At 42.1% G+C, this 16,214-nt stretch overlaps 1 protein-coding gene across 3 annotated transcripts in view; it reads left to right on the forward strand.

Moving 5' to 3' along the window:
- The first annotated feature begins 3,785 nt into the window (after window positions 1-3,785).
- DLG3 (discs large MAGUK scaffold protein 3) overlaps window positions 3,786-16,214 on the forward strand; it is a 99,207-nt gene continuing 86,778 nt past the window's right edge. For 2 of the 3 annotated variants that reach the window (XM_060756113.2, XM_067471620.1), the window contains exons 1-3: window positions 3,791-3,895; window positions 11,973-12,172; window positions 14,935-15,074. In XM_060756113.2, coding sequence (XP_060612096.2) covers window positions 12,016-12,172; window positions 14,935-15,074 — 297 coding nt within the window. In that variant the 5' untranslated portion in view covers window positions 3,791-3,895; window positions 11,973-12,015. Of the gene's footprint in view, window positions 3,896-11,972; window positions 12,173-14,934; window positions 15,075-16,214 lie in introns of all 3 variants that reach the window. The other variant, XM_067471619.1, reaches the window with a different exon arrangement.

A 16,214-nucleotide genomic window follows, 5' to 3' on the forward strand; every position in this document is an offset into this window, starting at 1 on the left:
TGCCAAAAGGTCTCAAAGCAACAAACATAAATAGGATTAAGGCAGTTTGATGCTGCTTATTTCTATTGTTATTGTTATTATTTCTCTGCCAAAAGAGACACAAAAAAGCTCATTTTTGGAGGCTTTTAAACAGAGGCTGGATGGCCATCTCTGATGGTGCAGTGGGTTATGCCACTGAGCTGCTGAACTTGCTGACTGAAAGGTTGGCGGTTCGAATCTGGGGAGCGACGTGAGCTCCCGCTGTTAGCCCCAGCTTCTGCCAACCTAGCAGTTCAAAAACATGCAAATGTGAGTAGATCAAAAAGTAGCACTTTGGCGGGAAGGTAACAGCTCTCTATGCAGTCATGCTAGCCATATGAACGTGGAGGTGTCTATGGACAACGTCGGCTCTTCGGCTTGGAAATGGAGATGAGCATCACCGCCCTGAGTCAGACACGACTAGACTTAATGTCAGGGGAAACCTTTACTATTATAATATTTGCATTCCTTCAAGTCAAGTAAAACACAAGTAGCAGGCATAGATAAAAAAAATAAGAATTCAAAGCCATACAAAAATCATTAGTACTAATAAAAGTTAAGTTTTACAATTGCATCCCTTTATAAAAAGTGGCAGATGACTTTGGAAATTGTCTTTTGGGGTGTTTTTCAGGCTGTGGACAGTGGGATCTTATACGTTGCACTCGTTATTGTATTTATATCCACTCTTTCCCTTCCTCCAAAGTGACTCAAAGCAGTTTACAAAACACAGCACAACAAATAAATACAAAGGGTTGTTGTAGGTTTTTTCGGTCTGTTTGGCCATGGTCTAGAGGCATTCTCTCCTGATGTTTTGCCTGCATCTATGACAAGCATCCTCAGAGGTAGTGAGGTCTGTTGGAACTCAAATAAAATGCTGTATTTGAGAACACAGAAATGCTGGACCACTCTCACAACCACCATGTCAGACTACACAGAAGCCATTGAAATACACAAGCATGTGGACAATTTCAACAGAAAGGAGGAAACCATGAAAATGAACAAAATTTGGCTACCAGTATTAAAAAAAACTAAAATTGCAACAGCACAACAACAGAGTAAGCAGGCAGGGACATCTAATTACCTCTCAACAAAAGCTTGCTCCAGGCACAGTCAACAAAAGCTTGCTCCAGACACAGTCAGGCCATTGTATGCTACTCAAGGTGGTCAGTTGAAACATTCACACCTAGCTCCAGCAGACAAGAGTCCTTTGTCTCACCCTGGTGATTCCACAGATATATAAACCCTTTTTCCTAGTTCCAACAGACCTCACTACCTCTGAGGATGCTTGCCATAGATGCAGGCGAAACGTCAGGAGAGAATGCTTCTAGACTATGCCCATACAGCCCGAAAAAACGTACAACAACCCAGTGATTCCGGCCATGAAAGCCTTCGACAATACAATAAATACAAACCTGATTGGAAAACACCCACAAAGTTGTGATTAAAAATAACATTGAAACTCTGGAATGGTGGGGGGGAAAGCAAATAAAAGTAACCCCATCCTGAAAGCCTGCTGGAAGAAGAAAGCGGTGTTCTCCTGGAAGCAAACCTTGGAGGGATTTATAGTTCATTGTCAACAGTAAGTTGCATTGGACCAATTCTTGGATTCATGGGATGCAGATAACTGGAAGGGAGAACTAATGCTTCAGGAAACAGAGTCAGGATCCAGAACGCTATGAAACATGTTTTCCCGGGTTATAAATGTCATTTCCTAATTGGTTATATCCTAAAATCATGGAAAAAATGTATTAAACTGCAAAAACTTGGTTGCGGAAGGGACATCCTGCAGAAAAATGTTCCGTCCCCAGTTTGAAAGTGGGACTTCCTGTTTAATTGTGTGGTCCTTACTTGGAAAGGAGTTGATCTACTCTTTTCCAAGTAAAAGTTTGTTTTTGTGTGCTTCAGACTATCTTGGCTCGGTTGAGACTCAATGAGAGATTCATGGAAAAACGAGAGCCAAATGTACTGCGGGATGTCTTGCAAAAACAAACCTTTTGCTATTTAATAAACTTTTCCCATGTTTTTATGATAGAACCAGTTAGGAAATGACATTGATAACCCAGAAACACAAATCCCTCTTTAACTATTCCATTGCCTGCTTCCTTCCTTCATTCCTTTCTACAAATAAAGTTTTACTACAAATGTTTTATTTCCTCATTCTCTTTCCTTCTTTCTTTCCATCCTTCTTTCTTGCTTTCTTTCTTTTTTTCCTTCCTTCTTTGCTTCCTTTCGCTTTCTTTTATTATCATTCCCTCACTCTTTCCTTCCTTGCTGCTTTCCTTCTTTCCTTCTTTCTTGCCTTCCTTTCTTTGCTTCTTTCTTTTTTTCCTCCCTTCCTCCCATCTTTCTTTCCTATTTTTTCCTTCCTTTCACTTTCTTTCTTTCCTTTATTATCATTCCCTCACTCCTTCCTTCCTTTTTTTCTTCCTTCCTGCCTTCCTGCTTTTTTTTCCCTCCTCCTTACCATCTTTCTCTCCTTTTTTCTTTCTTCCTTCCTTCCTTCCTTTCCTTCTTTTCTTAATTCTTTCTTCCTTCTTTGCTTCCTTCTTTCTTTCCTTTTTTTGTTCCCTCCTTCTTTCATTCTTTCCTTCCTTTCTCCTTTCCTTCCTTCCTTCCTTCTTTGCTTCCTTCTTTCTTTCCTCCCTCCTTCCCATCTTTCTTTCCTGCTTTTTTCCTTCCTTCTTTCGCTTTCTTCCTTTCCTTTATTATCATTCCCTCACTCCTTCCTTCCTTTTTTCTTTCCTTCCTTCCTGCCTTCTTTCTTTCTTTCCCTCCTTCCCATCTTTCTTTCTTTTTTCCTTCCTTCTTTCTCTTTACTTCCTTCATTCCTTTCTTTCCTTCCTTCATTCTTTCTTCCTTCTTTGCTTCCTTCCTTATTTCCTTTTTTTGTTCCCTCCTTCTTTCATTCTTTCCTTCCTTCCTCCTTTCCTTCCTTCCTCCCTTCTTTGCTTCCTTCTTTCTTTCCTCCCTTCTTCCCATTTTTCTTTCTTTCCTGCTTTTTTCCTTCCTTCTTTCGCTTTCTTTCTTTCCTGCTTTTCTTCCTTTCATTTTCTTTCTTTCCTTTATTATCATTCCCTCACACTTTCCTTCCTTCTTTCTTTCCTTCCTTTCTTCTTTGCTTCCATCCTTTTTTCCTTCCTTCTATCTCTTTCCTGCCTTCTTTCTTTCCCTCCTTCTTCCAATCTTTCTTTCCTCTTTTTCCTTCCTTCCTTCTTTCTCTTTCCTTCCTTCCTTTCCTTCCTTTTTTCTTCCTTCTTTGCTTCCTTCCTTTATTCGTTCCCTCCTTCTTTCATTCTTTCCTTCCTTCCTTCTTTGCTTCCTTCTTTCTTTCCTCCCTTCTTCCCATCTTTCTTTCCTGCTTTTTTCCTTCCTTCCTTTCACTTTCTTTCTTTCCTTTATTATCATTCCCTCACTCTTTCCTTCCTTCTTTCTTTTCTTCCTTCCTGCCTTCTTTCTTTCTCTCCTTCCCATCTTTCTTTCCTTTCTTTCCTCCTTTCTATTTACTTCCTTCATTCCTTTCTTTCCTTCCTTCTTTCCTTTTTTTCGTTCCCCCTTCTTTCATTATTTCTTTCCTCCCTTCCTTCTTCCTTTCCTTCCATCTTTCTTTCCTCCCTCCCTTCCTTCCATGTCATAACCATTTAATATCAAGAGTCGTGTATCAAGAGGAGGGGTCTTTTTGGTTGGGAGTCCAGTGTGGTCCCCCCGCCCGGACAGAGGAGCTGGAGGCCGGCCCCTTTTGCCCTGCACTCCTCCTCCTTCTCCTCTTTCGCGTTCCCTTCTTCCTCCCTCCTTCCTTTCCTCCCTCCTTCCTTCCTGCCTGGGGCGGCCCTCTTGGGGACTCTTCGGCCGCCCCTCTGGACCATGAACCGTCGGAAAGGTAAAAGCGGAGTCACTTCGGTTTCAGGGAGGGGCTGTTTACACGGCAGCCCGAAAGTGAACTTTCCCCAACTTTCTCCTCCGAGTTCCTTAACCCTCTTCCTTTCTCCCTAATAGAGAGGCGTTTCTCTCTTTCCTTTGGACTCTTAACTATCAAGCTTTCAGGCAGAAGCCCAACCGGTGCAGCACTTCCTCCTTTTTCTTTAGAATCTACTCTAGTAGCTTCATGCAGACATTCAACAGGAGCAGCTCTTCTTTCTTTTCTTCTAAATGCATTGCTTAAAAAATACCTCTGAACATAGAATCTCTCCCATCCTTCTCCTCTTTATTCTTCAGGCCTGGCTCTAAAAGTATTTACTTGTTGAGCTTCAGGCAGAAGTTCAACAGGTCTAGCTCTTCCTTCTTTGCATTGCTTGTAAAGATCCTACAATCCCTCCCTTCCTCCTACCTGGGTTAGTGACAAGCCCTCAACGATGAATTGATTGATTTCAGGCTGAATCCCAACCGGTGCAGCACATCCTTCTTTTTGTTTACTAGTTGCATTCCTCGAAAATCCCATAGAGAGAGCATTGAAGCTCTCCCTTCTGGGTTTGTGCTTCTCTGTCCATCAGAGCTGGCCCTGAGCTCTTATTGAATTTCAGGCAGAAGCTCAACAGGTGCAAACTTTTCTTCTTTGCATTGCTTGAAAAAAGACCCTACAATCCTTCCCTTCCTCCTACCTGGGTTAGTGACAAGCCCTCAATGATGAATTAATTGATTTCAGGCTGAAGACCAACCGGTGTAGCACATCCTTCTTTTTGTTTACTAGTTGCATTCCTCGAAAGTCCCATAGATAGAGCATTGAAGCTCTCCCTTCTGGGTTTGTGCTTCTCTGTCCAACAGAGCTGGCCCTGAGCTCTTACTGAATTTCAGGCAGAAGCTCAACAGGTGCAAACTTTTCTTCTTTCTTTCTACACCACCTGAAATCCCAACAGAGCATAGAATCACTTCCTTTTTGTTGTTGTTGTTCCTTTCAGTTCTTCAGGACTGGCTCTGAACTATTAAACATTGAATCTCAGGCAGAAGTTCAACAGGTGCAGCACTTTCTACTTGCTTCATAGCTGGGATTCGCCATAGAGAAGAACTTTCTGAACTTTTCATGACATGCTTTTGTGGTATGCATCCTTCCGCGACACGGTCATTCTGTTTTACTAGCAAACCAAAGGGTTGGAGCCCTGGTGGCGCAGTGGGTTAAACCCCTGTGCCGGAAGGACTAAAGACCAACCAGTCGCAGGTTCAAATCCGGGGAGAGGAGGATGAGCTCCCTCTATCAGCTCCAGCTCCTCATACGGGGACATGAGAGAAGCCTCCCACAAGGATGATAAAAACATCAAATCATCCGGGCGTTCCCTGGGCAACGTCCTTGCCGACGGCCTATTCTCTCACACCAGAAGCGACTTGCAGTTTCTCAAGTCGCTCCTGACACGACAAAAAAACCCCCAAAAAACAAAACAAAACCAAAGGGTTAAACCAACCATTTATAATAATCATTATTATTATTTACTTTATTTGTATACCACCCCTCTCAGCCTTGCGGCGACTCGAGGCAGTTTACAGGGCAAAATTCAATGCCACAAAATACAAAAAATATATATATTAAAACATTAACATCAATAAAATCATAACAATAGCAGTAAAACATAAGTCAGTAAATCTCTATATAAATAAAAATGTAATGTTCATTTGTGGGATTAACATAACTCAAAAACCACTGGACGAATTGACACCAAATTTGGATACAAGACACCTATCAGGCCAACGAGTGACCATCACTCATAAAAACACCAAAAAACACTGCGACAAAACAACTACAACCCTAAAAGGCTGTTAGGAAGGCTGTTAGGAATTGTGGGAGTTGGAGTCCAAAACCCCTGGAGGGCCAAAGTCTGCCGCTACCTGGTCTACACCATTGAATTATTCCACAGCATTGAGCCATGGTAGTTAAAGGGGTCCCATAGGCCATCCAGCCCAACCACTTTTTACAGCAAAGGAAGACACCATCAAAGCCCTCCCAACAGATGGCCATCCAGTTGGAAAGGAGCCTCAAAGGCCATCCAGTCCAACCAGGCCCGCAGCCAGGATGTTGATTCAGGGGGAGCTGAGTTTGATTCGGGGGGAGGGGGGTGAGTCTGAGTGAAAGAGGGTCTACCCTAGCAAACCTTTTGTATCATTACCCCAATACCCCCATGCATATGGGATATATTGAGTATGGTGATCAGATCATGATATGAATAAACATAACAGTTTAAATAATGTACCAGTAAGGCCTTTTCGCAGACCACCATGAGAATTTGGGGGGGGGGGGGCTGAAGCCCCTCCCCCGGCTGCATGCCTGAGTCCAACCTCATTGGGCGGTAAAAGAAGACACAATCAACACCTACCCGACAGAAGGCCAACCAGTTGGAAGGGAGCCCAAAGGCCATCCAGTCCAACCCCCTTTGGCCCTTAAATATGTGTGTCTGTCTGTCTGACCATCCATCCATCTACCTACCTATCTATGTTCTATCTATCTACCTTCTTTTCCATCTATCAGTGTCCCTTCCATATGCCTCTTCTGTCTATTGTTTCATGCCTGAAATTCCTCTGTTTTCTGAGGGCCACAGCAACCTGTGGCAGGGGACGGCTAGTCTACACAAATAAAAATGTAATGTTCGTTTGTGGGATTAACATAACTCCAAAACCACTGGACGAATCGACACCAAATTTGGACACAAGACACCTCTCATGCCAATAAATGACAATCACTCATAAAACACTGAAAAACACAGCAGAAGTGACTTTAAATGCCACCCCCCCCCCAAAAAAATACATTACAATGCATGTGCGAAATCACATCTATACACAAACACACAAAAATAGACACAAACATACAAACATACATATATATACACACACAAAATACATATACACAGACTGGGCCACAGCAACGTGTGGCAGGGGACGGCTAGTCTATATAAATAAAAATGCAATGTTTGTTTGTGGGATTAACAGAACTCAAAAACCACTGGACAAATTGTCACCAAATTTGGACACAAGACACCTATCGAGCCAATGAGTGACCATCACTCATAAAAACACTGAAAAATACAGCGGAAGGGACTTAAAAAACAAAAAAAACCAAAAGACACTACAGCGCATGCGCAAAACGACTCCCCCTGGCAAACAAAACACACAACAGCATATCCACACTCTCTTCCAGACTACAGCTCCCAGCATCTTCTAGACCAGCATCCCTTTAGGAGAGGAGGAGGATCCAAATGCACTGCTTCCAAGCTGCAAGCTTTCTTTTCCTTGGATCTCTTTGAGAGCATCCCAATCCCTGCATATTTCCAATTTCCTATTCCTGGACTGCAACTCCCATCAATCCTCCAGATAGATAAGATAGCTAGGATAAAGATAGATTGGTAGGTAGATCAATCAGGAGGACTGCTGGGAGTTGCAGTCCAAGAATAGAGAAGGAAGAAAGAAAAGGGGGAAAGGAAGGGAAGAGGAAGAGAAGGAAGGAAGGAGAGAAGGAAAGAAAATAAGGAAAGGAAGGAGAGTAAGAAAGAAGGAGAGAAAGAGGGAGGGAAGGTTGGCCACAGCAACGTGTGGTGGGTACAGCTAGTATATATATACTCATGCATTCGGACACACAGTTTTGAAAGCTTTGCCATAGAACCACTTCCATCATTTTGGAAGCAGGAGAGCCCGACACAACTTTAATATTATGAACAACTTCTTTCCTGCCTTGGGTGTTTGCTTCCCTTTGGCCCCAACAAAAAAAGGATTTCTTCCAGGCGGAGCTCCTTCTTGTTTAGATCACAACTCCCAGAATCCCACCTCCTCAAAAAAAGTCAGTTGTGCTGGGAGTTGTAATCCAAATGAGAAGGAATGTCTCCAAGTTCTGTATCTAATGGGCAGGGACTTGGAGTCAAGGAAGGAGGGTCTCATTGGGAGAAAGGCTAGGTTTATTGGGAGAAAGGCTAGGCTTTGGGTCTTCAAACACAGGGCCCTTGTTCTGGGGTCTCCAGACCCTCACTGGGAGTTAGTGGAAGGAGCTGCCCCCATTTTGGGGTCTGAGACAGAAGGCCTTTGTTCTCCATCCGAAGGGTGTCTGCAGATGCGGGGCAGCGAGACGCGACCAGCCGATATGTGGCCAACTGACCCATATATATAAACACACATATATACATATATATAATTAACTAGCTGTACCCGCCATGCGTTGCTGTGGCCAACCTTCTCTCCCTCTTTCTCTCCTTCCTTCCTTCCTTCCTTCCTTCCTTCCTTCCTTCCTTCCTTCCTTCCCTCTCTCTTTCTTTCCTTCCTTCCCTCTTTTTCTTTCCCATCTTCCTTCCTTCTCTGTTTCTTTTTTCGCTTCCTTTGCTCTTTGGTTCCATCCTTCCTTGTCTCTTTCCTTCCCTCTTCTGTTCCTTCTCTCCTTTCTTCAGACTCTCTCTTTCCTTCCTTCTTTAACTTTTTTAATTCCTTCCCTTCTTTTCTACCTTTCTTTCTTTCCTTCCTTCCCTTCTTCTTTCCCTCTTTTTCTCTCTCCTTCTCTTCTTCCTTCCTTCATCCTTCCTGTGTGTGTTTTGTGTGTGCATATATGCATATATGTGTATATATATGTGTATATATGTGTGCTTGCGTATATGTAGTGGCTTTGCGCATGCATCTACCTATATGTGTGTTTGTGTATATATATGTGGCTTTGCACATGTGTTGTAATGTATTTTTTGTTTTTTGGCTTTTAAAGTCTCTTCTGCTGTGTTTTTCAGTATTTCATGAGTGATGGTCACTCGTTGGCCTGAGAGGTGTCTTGTGTCCAAATTGGGTGTCAATTCATCCAATGGTTTTTGAGTTCTGTTAATCCCACAAACGAACATTACATTTTTATTTATATAGATTATGCAGCACTTCATTCTTTTTATTTACTAGTTGCATACTGGGTTTGCAGCTCTAGCTGTCAGGACTAGCTCTGAACCATTAAACATTGAACTTCAGGCAGACGCCCAACCGGTGCAGCGCTTTCTTCTTTCTTTTCTTCTAGTTGCATTGCTGAAAACCTCCTTTGAGTTGAATCTTTCCCTTCCTTGACCTCTCTCTTCTCAGAGCTGACCCTGAGCTATTATTGCATTTCAGGCAGAAGCTCAACAGGCACAAACTTTCTTCTTTCTTGCTCCACTGCCTGAAATCCCTACAAAGCATAGAATATCTTCCTTGTTGTTGTTGTTGTACCTTTCAGTTCTTATAGGACTGCCTCTGAACTATTAAAGATTGAACATCAGGCAGAGGTTCAACAGGTGAAGCACTGTCTACTTGCTGCGTGGGTTGGATTCGCCGTAGAGCAGAACATTCAGAACTTTTCATGTTGAGGACATGCTTTTGAGACAGGCGTCCTTTCGCCACATGGTCATTCAATTTTACTAGTAAACCAAGAGTTAAACCAACCCTTTATAAGACTTTCATACTATATGTGTATGTGTGTATATATGTATGTATCTATATCTATATCTCCCTCCTTCCATTGTGCTTTGCTTGGGAAAGGAGGTTTCCTTGGGAAGTATTGGTTGGAGGCTGTGGTGCACAACAACCTTGCATTTGTTGTCATGACCCTGGGTGCATCTATGCAACAGACTTAGTGTAATTCAGCATCTCTTGAACCACCATGGCGCAAGGTTATGCCCTTTTGGCAGAGGATCCTTGTAAAACTACAACTCCCATAATTCTGTAACAGTAAAGTCCTTCCATCTGCAGGCTAAAACCTTTTCATCCAGGCTGGCTTTTAAATAAGAGAGTTTTTAAGATCAAGGAAAGGGCTTCTGTGGTTTTTACCTCTGATGGATTTTAACTGCAAGTTTTGATGGATTTTAACTGCAATTAAAAAAAAATACCAGTGGTGTTTCATTCTGTTTTTATGCTTGTATATTTGTATATTTTAAATGATATTGAAAGGCTTTTAATGTAAGCCGCTTTGAGTTCCCTTTCACACAGCCATATAACCCAGAATATCAAGGCAGATAATCTACAATATCGGCTTTGAACTGGATTATCTGAATCCACACTGTCATATAACCCAGTTCAATGGGAATTTTATACAGTTGGAAGGGGCCTTTGTGGAGATAAAAATCAGGGTAGAAATAAACATAATAATAATAATAATAATAATAATAATAATAATAATAATAATAATAGTAATAAACATCACAGAGTCCTAGACGCTTGGGAAGTGTTCGACTTATGATTTTGTGATACGAAATCCAGCATATAGATCTCGTTTGCTATGACATACTGTGCTTTTGTGTCAATAATAATAATAATAATAATAATAATCTGGAAAAGGTTACAAGATATGAGGATTTAAAGATCGTACTGCAAAGACAAGCCAGTAAAGTTGGTCCCAGTGATGATCAGCACACTTGGTGCAGTACCTAAAGACCTTGGCCTGCACTTATAAACAACAATCGGCACTGACAAAATTATCATCTGTCAGCTGCAAAAAGCAACCCTACTTGGATCTGCATGCATTATTCACCAATATATTAAGCAGTCCTAGACACTTGGGATGTGTCTGACGTGTGATCAAATACAAAAGCTAGCATAGTGATCTTGTTTGCTGTGTACTAATATTGTTATGTCTATAATAATAATAATAATAATAATAATAATAATAATGCAGTGACAAACTGCATTAATTCAAAGAGAGCTCAGGGTTAATCTGGTGCTGAAAGTGAAAGTAGTAGAATAAACATCATCATAATCATAATTAATAAAGCGGTTCCAATCTGCATTAATCCTTGTTGTTGTTCATTCGTTCAGTCGTCTCCGACTCTTCGTGACCTCATGGACCAGCCCACGCCAGAGCTCCCTGTCGGCCGTTACCACCCCCAGCTCCCTCAAGGTCAGTCCAGTCACTTCAAGGATGCCATCCATCCATCTTGCCCTTGGTCGGCCCCTCTTCCTTTTTCCTTCCACTTTCCCCAGCATAATTGTCTTCTCTAGGCTTTCCTGTCTCCTCATGATGTGGCCAAAGTACTTCAACTTTGTCTCTAGTATCTTTCCCTCCAGTGAGCAGTCGGGCTTTATTTCCTGGAGGATGGACTGGTTGGATCTTCTCGCAGTCCAAGGCACTCTCAGAACTTTTCTCCAACACCACAGCTCAAAAGCATCGATCTTCCTTCACTCAGCCTTCCCTAAGGTCCAGCTCTCACATCCGTAGGTTACTACAGGGAATACCATGGCTTTGACTAGGCGGATCTTTGTTGCCAGTCTGATGTCTCTACTCTTTACTGTTTTATCGAGATTGGACATTGCTCTCCTCCCAAGAAGTAAGTGTCTTCTGATTTCCTGGCTACAGTCTGCATCTGCAGTAATCTTTGCACCTAGAAATACAAAGTCTGTCACGGCCTCCACGGTTTCTCCCTCTATTTTCCAGTTGTCAATCATTCTTGTTGCCATAATCTTGGGTTTTATTTTTTGACGTTTAGCTGCAACCCGGCTTTTGCGCTTTCTTCTTTCGCCTTGATTAGAAGGCTCCTAGATGAACCCAAAGAGAGCTCAGGGACCAACTTGTGGTGAAAGCAGAAGTAGTAGAATAAACATAATAAACATAATAAACATAATAATAATAATAAACAAAGTGGTGCCAAACTGCATTAATCCTACAGTACATGCATCCAAAGAAAGTTTGGGGGTCAATTTATGCTGAAAGCAAAAGTAGAAGAATAAACAATAATCATAATAATCATCATAATAATTAAAGCAGTACCGAACTGCATTAATCCAACAATGTTGATGCACCCAAAGAGAGCTCGGGGGAAGCTTGTGCTGAAAGCAAAAGTAGTAGAATAAATAATAATAATAATAATAATAATAATAATAATAATGGTGCCAAACTGCATTTATCCTACAGTAGATGCACACAAAGAAAGCTCAGGAGCCAACTTGTGCTGAAAGCAAAAGTAGTAGAATAAACATACTCATTATCATAATGGTGTGCCGCATGGTGTCTTGGGATCTTTGACCTGCAAGGAAACAACTATTTTCTGGTATTGTAGCTGTCTTTAATCCACCTTTTGGGCCCTGGATTTGAAAGGCGCCATGCCCTCCGGCCTTGTCTTGGCAGACACTCGCCGCGCGGTGGAGATCCTCTCTCGCTATCAAGGCACCCTCTGCTCCCCGGCAGAAGAGCCACTGCAGGTCTCCCTCGAGAAGGTCCTCCACATCTTCAAAAGCGAGCTCTTCCAGGCACTATTGGGTAAGAACCAGAGAGGGACATGGTTCACCTGGCATGTTTTGGGAGCCGTTTCTCCAAGGAGGAAATTACTATATTTATTTGATGCTCACCTTATTGGGCTCCATGGCCTCCTCAAAATTAGGATGTGCATTTGATTCACGTCATACAGTCATCTTAGTGTTGAGCCAAAGCCAAAGGGGAAGTTGCGTCTGGAGCTCCTTTTTGAGGGACCTCATCTCTAACACTATGTACCATGATTTTTGTTCCTGGGTTGTGCATTTCATTTCCTAACTGGATGCAGGGAAAACAAATTGTGATATTCTTTCCTTCTTAGCCCTGGCCATTAATGAAAATATTGGCGACATGATACTTTTTTTTTTTACATGATTACACAAGTGTCCTGGCAGTGAGAAAAAGGATCATATGACTGATGAAGGGGACCCTAATCCACGAGTAAATCTGCTCGTCTGTTTTCCAAGGCTTTTGCAGCTTGCTCTCCAAAAGTTCTGCAACAAGGAACAATTTTGGAAAGAGATTATGGTTTTATTGTCGAAGACTTTCATGGCCGGAATCACTGTGTTGTAGTAGTATTTTTCGGGCTATATGGCCATGTTCTAGAGGCATTCTCTCCTGACGTTTTGCCTGCATCTACGGCAAGCATCCTCAGAGGTAGTCAGCTGCAAAAGGCCACCCTACTTGGATCTGCTTGCATTATTCACAAATACATTACACAGTCCTAGACACTTGGGATGTGTCTGACGTGTGACCAGATACGAAAGCTAGCATTACCTCTCAACAAAAGATTCCCTAAGGCACTGCCAAGCCATCAAATGCTAATTAAGGTGGTCAGTTGAAACATTCACACCTAGCTCCAGCAGACAAGAGTCCTTGTCCCACCCTGGTCATTCCACAGATATATAAACCCATTTTCCTACTTCCAACAGACCTCACTACCTCTGAGGATGCTTGCCATGGATGCAGGTGAAACGTCAGGACAGAATGCCTCTAGAACATGGCCATATAACCTGGAAAGCCTACAACAACCCAGTGATTCCAGCCATGAAAGCCTTCGACCATACTAGCATAGTGATCTTGTTTGCTGTGTACTAATATTGTCATGTATCAAATAATAATAATAATAATGCAGTGACAAACTGCATTAATTTGACAATGTCAAAGCATCCAAAGAGAGCTCAGGGGCCAACGTGCTGAAAACAAAAGTAGTAGAATAAACATAATAATAATAATAATAATAATAATAATAATAATAATAATAATAATAATGTAGTACCAAACACATTACTCCTCACTACCTCTGAGGATGCTTGCCATAGATGCAGGCGAAACGTCAAGAGAGAATGCCTCTAGAACATGGCCATATAGCCCAAAAAAACCTACAACAACCCAGAGATTAAGGTTGTTTCTCCATCTCACACACACACACACACTTTAAAATAAGATGAGGATATCTTCCAGGAAGGAAAAGAGAGCTGCCATTTCCCAAAGGGACAGAGGGGCTTCCAGATGTGAAATAGTTTGGAGAGAAAGGTTAACAAGCCTTGTGCATCTGGGGATTGTATCCATTGTCATTTGAGAAATCTCACACAACTCACCCTGGAAATGATTACAGAGTCTAAGATCACAGCCTAAATATGAGCCAATAATGTGATGCAGCAGCCCCAAAAGCCCATGCCATTCTGAGCTACATCCATAGGAGGATAGAGGGAAATTGTAGCCCAACTCTCTTCTGCTTTGGAATAATAAATGTGTCTTTAATCCACTGGGGATTGCAGTGTAGGTGAAGATAAACCAAGACTGTGATTTGGCAGCTTAGAAACCCAGTGCGATGCTGGGCTACCTCAATAGGAGCATAGTGTCAAGAGGGAGGAAGTCAAGGTCTCACTCTATTCTGCTTGGAATGATATTATGTTCCTTTCTTGTCATCAATATCCATGAAGGGCAAGATGGAAGGTGTCCAGGGGAGGTCAAGCAAAATGATCCAGGATTTGGTCAAAGTTCTCCAGTGTCAATATGGAGGGAAGTCAAGTTCCCACTCTATTCTGCTTGGAATGATACTATGTCTCATTCTGGGCATCAAGATCCAAGAGGGACTAGATGGAAAGTTATCCAGGGAAGGTCAAGCAAAATCATCCAGGATTTGGTCAACGTTCTCCAGAACTCTGTGTCCAGCAAATGGTCCCTCTGTCAAAAGCAAAAGAGACACCTGAATGTCCAAAGTACTCTATGTATTCGAATCTAATGCTTACCTTTTTTGTGTGTGGCAAAATTACCTCCCCCAAATTAAAGTGTGCATTAGATTCTAATCATATGGTCATTTTAGTGCTGAGCAAAATGGAAAGCTGCTTCAGGAGCTCCTCTTTGAGGGTCCTAATGTCTCATTTGATGGCCACAGCTCAATACAATGGTTCCTTGGATTGTAGTTTGGTGATACATCAGCTTTCTTTGGCAGAGAAGGCTCAAGGTCTTGCAAAACTGCAGCTCTATGACTCCATAGCATTGAACCAAGGCAATGAAAGTGAATTAATTCCATAGCATAGATGCACCCCAAGTTTTTCTTTTCCATTGATGGAAGCTTTGGTGTTCTACATTGCAAAGAGAGCACCTTTCACCACTGCGCATGACATTTGGCACCAAATCCTTTTTTTTTTGTTTTGTTTTGTTTTCAGAGTTTTGGAAATTGAGGTGCCATTCGATTCGATGGTGCAGCAGTCTCTAGTCAATATGGTAGCTTTAGTTGCTCCTCTTCTGGGCCTCTCTTTCAGATATCCAGGAGTGCTATGAGCTGAGCTTGCTCTCTGCTTATGAGGAGGATGGGAAGGCTGTACATCTGTCCAGGAGCCTGGGCAATGGTGTCCCAAAGACCTGTCCAGAGAAGCCTAACCAGGAGGCTGAGGCCTTGCAGGTGAGGAGGGGCACCGGGGGGGGGGGGGGGCTGACCTGCTGCAAGGGGACAACCACTTTACATAGATCACTCAATGCATCTCTTAGAATCTCATTTCCATCTCGGTGCTTGAAGCTAAGGACAGGTTCAGGACAAAGGTGGTAGGGATTCTTCGTGGCCAAACTGCGACATATTAATATGGCCACAGATAGAGGTAATGTCACAGGGACAGAGGACAACATGTAGGGAATTATTTAAATTTTACCATTGAGAAGGCTGAAAATATTGGATATGCTGGTAGAGTCAATTTGAAAATTCATCTTGACACTTCATTAGTTATTATTGCCTAATGGAAAACATATGAAGACAGATAGACAGACAGACAGGAAAATAGATGGGCAGATGAATGGGTAGATAGATAGGCAGATAGATGGTAGATAGAGAGGTAGGTAAAGAGAGAGAGAGAGAGATAGTTCAGCAGATGGATGGATAGACAGACAGACAGATAGGCAGATGGATGAATTAATGGATGGATGGATGGATGGATGGATGGATGGATGGATAGATAGATAGATAGATAGATAGATAGATAGATAGATAGACAGACAGATAGGCGGATAGATGGATGGATGGATAAGCGGATGGATGGATGGATGGATGGATGGATGGATGATAGATAGATAGATAGATAGATAGATAGATAGATAGATAGATGGGCAGGCAGGCAGGCAGATAGATGGATGAACAGATAGATAAAATAGATAGGCAGATGGATGGATAGGCAGATGGATGGATGGATGGATGGATGGATGGATGGTTGGTTGGATAGATGATAGATAGATAGATAGATAGATAGATAGATAGATGGATAGATGATAGATAGATAGGCAGATAGATGGATGGACAGATAGATAAAATAGATAGGCAGATAGATAGATAGATAGATAGATAGATAGATAGATAGATAGATAGATGATAGATAGATAAGCAGATAGATGGATGGACAGATAGATAAATTAGGTAGGCAGATGGATGGATGGATGGATGGATAGATGATAGATAGATAAGCAGATAGATGAATGGACAGATAAAATAGATAGGCAGATAAATGGATGGATGGATGGATGGATGGATGGACAGATAGATAAAATAGATAGGCAG

This window comes from Anolis sagrei, chromosome 10 (assembly GCF_037176765.1).
Source record: "Anolis sagrei isolate rAnoSag1 chromosome 10, rAnoSag1.mat, whole genome shotgun sequence".
Taxonomy (NCBI): Eukaryota; Metazoa; Chordata; class Lepidosauria; order Squamata; family Dactyloidae; genus Anolis; species Anolis sagrei.